Source organism: Tenrec ecaudatus, chromosome 1 (genome assembly GCF_050624435.1).
Source record: "Tenrec ecaudatus isolate mTenEca1 chromosome 1, mTenEca1.hap1, whole genome shotgun sequence".
Lineage (NCBI taxonomy): Eukaryota > Metazoa > Chordata > Mammalia > Afrosoricida > Tenrecidae > Tenrec > Tenrec ecaudatus.
In genome coordinates this window covers 18,805,294-18,812,381 of record NC_134530.1, presented here as the reverse complement: position 1 = coordinate 18,812,381, position 7,088 = coordinate 18,805,294, and the positions used below count along the sequence as shown (strand labels likewise).

The window sequence follows — 7,088 nt, the reverse complement described above, 5'->3', positions numbered from 1 at the left end:
TACACCTTCTTATTTTTAATTTTTTTGCTGTTGTGCTCATTAGGACACACAGAGCAATATAAACCTGGTCATCCTTCACAGCTTGTTGAGCTAAATGAAAAATTGTTTAATTTTTCAACATTGAGCATGATCACTATTTTCAAGGCTTAATAGATGCTCATTATGACTTTAAGGGAGTTTGCGTAAAAAATAAAAGCATAAATCATTATTTTAAATTTTACCAATTGCTTATTGTGTTTCAGTTGATATTATATAATTTATTTTTATGTGAGCTAATTTAATGCATTGCATAATCTGATTCTCAAATCTTGAAGGAGACTTTAATTCCTGAAAAAACTTCTACTAGTTGCATTGTACAATTATTTTCATATGGGATTTGATTTGCTAGAATTTTGCTAAGGATATTTGCATTTCTGTTCATGAGTGATGTTGCTCTGAAATCTTGCTACAATTGCTATATCTAGTTTTGATATGACACTAATGCTAATTTCACCGAATGAGATAGGAAATGTTCCCTATGCTTATTTTCTGTAAGATATTGTACAGAATTAATTTCATCAATTTCTTAAAAGGATTTTGATACAAATAAAACACCTTTGAAAGAAATATACAGTCAACACTGGAGTATTATATATAAAAGGAAAGCAGATTGAATTTGGGATTTTATTTTTATTTATGTTTTTAATAAATCTTTTTATTGGGGCTCATACAGCTCTTATCACAATCCGTACATACATGAATTGAGCAAAGCACCCTTATACATTCGTTGCACTCATCATTTACATAATTCACCTTCCACTTGGGGTCCGGGAATCAGCTCGGTTTCCCTTTTTCCCCCTCCCCCTCCCTCCCCGCTCCCCCTTTCCCCCTGTTCCCTTGATAGTTTATAAATAATTACTATATCTTATCTTACACTCCCTGGCATCTCCCCTCACCCGCCTTTCCATTGCCCATCTCCCAGAGAGAAGGTTACACATAGATCTCCAAGATCGGTTCTCCCTTTCTACACCCCCTTCCATCCTGGTGTCGCCACTCCTACTTCGGGTGTTGAGGGGTTGTCTGTCCTAGATTCCCCGTGTTTCCAGATCCCTACTGCACTGCTGTACATCCTCTGGTATAACCAGGTCCGCAAGGTAGAATTGGGGTCATGATAGTTGGGAGGGGAGGAAGCGTTCAGGAATTAGAGGAAGGTTTTGAGTTTCATTGTTGCTACACTGAACCCTGAGTTACTCATCTCCTCCCCACTACCCCTCTGGAAGGGATGTCCAGCTGTCTACAGATGGGCATTGGGTCCCCATCACGCACTGCCCCTCATTCACGGTGATGTGATTCTCACCACCACCCCGCCTTTGTTGTTTGAGACCTGGTCTCCTCTCCCTTCATGATCACCTATATTGGTGTGCTGTTTCTGTGTGGGCTTTGTTGCTTCTGGGCTAGATGACCACTTGTTTGCTTTCAAGCCTTTAAGTCCCCAGACACTATATCTCTCAGTAGCCGGGAACCATCAGCCTTCTTCACCACACTTGCTTATGCACACTTTCGTCTTCAGCGATTATGTGAGGAAGGTGATCACACAATGATTGGTTTTGTTCCTTGGTGTCTGCTACATGGTCCGTTCAACACCTTGTATTCGTTTAGGCCGTGTGCTTCTCTGTGGGCTTTCTTGCTTCTGAGCTAGATGGCCACTTGTTTGCCTTCAAGCCTTTAAGACCCCAGACGCTATATCTTTTGATAGCCAGGCATCATCAGCTTTCTTCACCACGTTTGCTTACACACACATCTGTCTTCAGTGATCATGTCTGGAAGGTGGGTTCCTGCACTGACTGTTTAGCAGGGCGAGGTGCTATTGTATTAGGGGAGAATTTGGGATTTTAAAGCAGATGTGCGAACTGAGGAAAGTGTGATTTTGATCTTCATGATTATCAGCTCTTTCCCTTGAGCAGCTCTCTAATCTAGAGACTCTAATGATTTAGTGAGAATAATTTTCTACTGCAAAGTTTCCGTAGGGCCTGCTTTATGTCCTTGTTTCTAAGAGTGTAGATAAAGGGGTTCAGCATGGGTGTGGCTACAGTGTACATCACTGAGGCGATTGCACTGGACCTGGAATTTTGGGTAGCAGCAGAACTGAGATAAACCCCAAGAATGGTACCATAAAACAAGGAAACCATGGAGAGGTGGGACCCACAAGTGGAAAAGGCTTTGTATTTGCCCCCAGCTGATGAAATTTTCAAAATGGAGGACACAATCTTCGTATAAGAGAAAAGGATCCCAGTGAGTGGAATGACACCCAGAAGTCCAGCTGAAAAATAAATTACTAAGTTATTTAGGAATGTGTCAGAGCAAGCAAGTTGAACTACCTGATGAAGTTCACAGAAAAAATGGGAGATTTCTAACTCTGTACAAAAGGACAAACGCAAAGCCATTAATGCGTGTAATAGAGCATCCAGTACACTAAATAACCAGGAGGCCAGAAGCAGGAGGCCACAGGATCTTGTGTTCATGATGACTGTGTAGTGCAGTGGGTGACAGATGGCCACAAACCGGTCATAGGCCATCACTGTCAAGAGGAAATGATCTACTTCTATAAAAACCGTGAAAAAATACATCTGGGTGATGCAGTGTTCATATGTAATGAATCTCTTCTGCATCTGGATGTTCAGCAGCATCTTTGGGACAGTGGTGGAAGTGAAACAGATGTCAGCAAAGGAGAGGTTGGAGAGGAAGAAGTACATGGGTGTGTGGAGGTGGTTGTCCTTGATTATGGCCAGGATGATGAGCAGGTTCCCAGTGAAGGTGACCAAGTACATTGACAGGAAGAGTCCGAAGAGGAAGGGCTGCAGCTCTACCTCTTCTGAGAGCCCCAAAAGGATGAAATGTTGAAAATGTGTGTGGTTTCTTGGGTCCATGTAGCTGAAGAAGCTACTGAAAAAGAAAGAGCAATGAAACTTAGATATAAGAATTTAACACTGGTCTAACAGATCTGCTGTATATTCTATTTTAGCATGTAAATTAAATCCATTATAATCTCTCTAGATGTATCCCCTTAAATTGAGAACATCATAAGTCTCGAATGTTCCATCTTTTTATAGATACCTGACTGGCCTCCCTTTCTTTGAATCACATCTCTTTAGAAAAAGCAACATAAATTCTACAAGTCCTTGAAACATTGTTTTGTTCATTCAACAAATGTGTTAAACCAATTTTTACACCAAATATTCTTGTAGTCACTGCAAATAGCAATGAAATTTTTTAACATTGCCCTTGTTTCATGAGTAGTAACTGTAGTATTTCAAAGTTAATGAGAAGCCAACTAAGTTGTACCTAATGACGTCTCCTCATCCGTAAGGAAGAAGAAAGATGAAAATTGAAAGACACATGCAATGAATGAGGCTAAGAGACCAGTGGATCCTGCCAACATCAGTCTGCACTCTCTCAATGCGAAGAGCTAGATGGTGTTGGTCTACAAATACCACCTGCTCTGCAAAAGCTCACATTAGAAGTCCTAGATAGAATGGATGGGTGAGGAGGGGAGATTGTGGAATCAAAATCACACAAGACACCAAGCTTACCAGCCAGGAGAAACTGTTGAAACCCCAAAGACTTACCCTTTTAGTCTAGAATTGAACCCATATCCAACTATAATAATTAAATATTTATGATCAACAAGGCAGCATTTCCTCAAGAATAAAAGTCAGAAGTATAGGAAAGAAGAATTAGACACAGGAAATATAGGGAAGAAGTGGGATTGTAAGAGATGGGTTGAATCAGAATATTTATGAATTACTGAATGACTAACTATGATCTGTTGTATAAATATTTATCTAATTCATTAAAAAGTATATATGTCAGCCATCAACTGTTATTCCTTCACTCTCACTCTCACATCAAGTTGATGTTTACTCATATTGACCCTATAAGATAAGGGACAGCATCCCTGGTGGGTTTCCAAGACTATACCTCTCTACATGAATAGAAACCAGAGTCGTTCTCCTGAGCTGAGGCTGTCAGTAGTGCAAAGGGTAACCACTTTGCCACAAGGGGACCAGTAGATCATTAATCATAAATAAATGATTTATAATTTTTGCCTCTATGAAATAAAGTAAAGTAGAGCAGTAGCAACAAAAGTTGATGACTGTCAAGGAGATGGATTGATACAGTGCCTGCAAAAATATGTCCTCAAACAAAACAATTGTGACATTGGTGCAGGATTGGGCGGACTTTCCTATTGTCGTATTTATGTAGCTAGGAGTCACACAACAAAAAACTATACCGTGGAATGGAAATACTTTGTTACAGAACAAAATCCACTGCCTTGAATCAATTCTCACTCATAGCGACCCTCCTGCTTGTTCCTGAAACTGAAACTGTTTAAGGGAATGGGAAGCCCTGTCTTACTCCCATGGAGCTGCTGGCAGTTTCCAGCTGCCGACCCTGCAGATCTCAGGCCAACACATGAGCACTACTCCACCAGGGCTCCGCTTTGCTGTACAGTCATCTTTAATAAGGAGGCTTTGAACAGAAAATCAGAAGGCATTTCGCATGCTAGACAAAGAGAAAATGTGAAAACATTTTAGACAAAGACAGAAGTAGTGCAAAGTCCTTGGTACAAGCATGTCGCTCGCATGGTGTGGCAATAACAAGGAGGACAGTATGAATAAGTGTAAAAAGGAAGCTGGATTGAGTTTCCAGTTAGGGGTAGAGAAAAACAAGGGTCTGATTATCATGACGCCACGGAAGACTCCATGATATGGGGGTTCAGAGTTCAATGAGTATTCTTAGACACCACATCACAGTGGATGTTACTGTATTAAGATTGCATTGCATTGCATTTTCATATTATTCTTAGTCCTGGTGGGACAAACGGTGAAGCACTTGATTGGTACCAGAAAGGTTGCAGTTGCAGCCACATCAGAGGAGCCTCAGAGAAAAGTCTACTCGCTGGCTTCCTAAACGCCCCTGCCCTGAAACCTTAGAGAGCGCTTCTGCTCTGCATGCACGCGTCTGCCATGAGTTTGACTCGATGCCAACTAACCACATTGTTATTTCTATATACTAATAATAGGTACCTAAATTATAATCCAGATTTCCATGAAATGGACTCTTTCACCTCTTTGGCATAACATTGCATGTTCTGATTCTAAAAGACAGCTCAACATATTTGCTTCAGGTATTTGCTCAATAGGTGTCTCTTTCAGTAATGTCTTCTATAACCCCCTCCACTTTCAACCATAATGTTGTATTATGCACCAAAGGCTGAGCTGATCCAGCAGGGAAACACACTCTAAAAAGAAACCAATCCATTTTGCCCTTCTCTGAGAACTGAATTGCATAATGTAGGAATTCTGAAGGGACAGTCATGGTCATGGGAATATCAAGGACCAGTGAGCTCTGTTGCAGAGATCTTTATTGATGTTCTACCATATAATATATAGAGAAAGAAAGCTAGTCTACTGAGAGGAAAAATATATCAAGAAAGAGAGAAGACAGGAGATTATTAAAAGATGTGAAAGAATCACAGTAAAGAAAACAGCAGCTTCAAAATCCCTAATTCTAAATCCCACAACACCCAGAACAGTAATATAACTAGATAAATATTCCAAACATTAAGACATAAAAGAATTCCTATACTCACATTATGAAGATACTACTAAAAACAGTAACGACTGAAATATCTTTAGGAAAAAAAGAAGACAATTCAAAGAATGATTTCAACAATCTTTTTGTCAAAATTCAGTGTGTTAGGGAGATATTTTTGGTAAAAAGACAATAATTTTTTAACATATTAGAGAAATGCTAATGTGATTCTATCAACTTTTAAGAAAGTTATGAAATTAAATCTGTACAATCTCTTCCAGAAAAAAAGCATAGGGTACATTTCTGAAGTCATTCTGTGAAGTTAGCATTAGCCTCATATCAAAACCAGATATAGAAATTGTAGCAAAAGTGCAGATCAATATCACTGATGAACATATCCTCAGAAAAACAGTAGCATATGAAATCAAATTCCATTTGAAAATAATTGTAAACTGCAACTAATAGAAGCTGTTTCAGGAATTAAAGACCGGTTCAAGATTTGAAATTCAGATTATGTAATATCATACATCAGCTACATAAAAAATAATCGTGTCATATCAGCAGAAGTACAAGAAGCATTTGTTAAAACTTAAAATACTTATTGTGCTTTTATTTTTTCCACAAACTTCCTTACATTCATAAAGAACATTAATTAAAACTTGCAAATAGGGATCATGTTCAATGTTGAAAAATTAAACAATTTCTCCTTTAGCTCAACAAGCTGTGAAGGATGACCACGTTTATATTGCTCTGCGTGTCCTAATGAGCACAACAGCAAAAACTTAAAAATGAGAAGGTCTACAGATTGGGAAGCTAGAATTAAAGCACTCTCTGTTCACAGAAGTCTTCATTGTCTACAGAGAAATCCCAAAGAAACAACTATAAAAGTATACAAGCGTGAATTGTTCTCCACATATCAACAATCAAAGACAGCACTTCACAAACAATAATAATACATAGAAGTTAGTCTAATAAAAGTCTAGCAATGTTGACAGAATCTAAGCTACAAAATACTTATGAAAGAAGAATAAAGATAATCACTGTTCATGAATTGGAAGGCCTCTAACTATTGTGAAGATATAAATCCTTCTCAATTTGATCTGTAGGTTTAACACAATCACAATCAAAACCCAAATTAATTTACAGCTATTGCTAAATGGATAGGTGAATAAGAGGCATAACTCCTGATTCATAAAAACAAAAAGAAAGCCCTAAAAATTGAAGCATGATGAGGGTGAATGTTATTGCAACCCATCACACATGATGCATCCCTCACTTCTCCTGTGCTATTTCCACCTTTTCTCTCTGCATGGATTTGGCAGCAGCAAGACTGGGTTGCTTACATTGACCAGGACGATTTCTCCACAGGGTGAGCTTGACTGCACACACCCTCTGCCACAGTCTCTATACCGACTCTCCACAACTTTCACAGTGTCAATCGTGTGGTAAGAATACGGCTTTTTGTTATCTCACTGCTGCCCACTTGGGCACACTCATCCACTACAGTTATAACA

The 7,088-nt window shown here is 39.0% G+C and overlaps 1 protein-coding gene across 1 annotated transcript; it reads right to left on the bottom strand.

The window, feature by feature from the left end:
• Positions 1–1,961: 1,961 nt before the first annotated feature.
• LOC142448441 (olfactory receptor 7A17-like) lies at positions 1,962–2,906 on the bottom strand. The gene has a single exon (XM_075550460.1). The coding sequence runs from the start codon at positions 2,904–2,906 to the stop codon at positions 1,962–1,964; it is 945 nt and encodes a 314-aa protein (XP_075406575.1).
• Positions 2,907–7,088: the final 4,182 nt, after the last annotated feature.

Excerpts from the sequence above, each read along its gene's own strand:
- LOC142448441 (XM_075550460.1), bottom strand. The coding sequence starts at position 2,906 with ATGGACCCAAGAAACCACACACATTTTCAACATTTCATCCTTTTGGGG.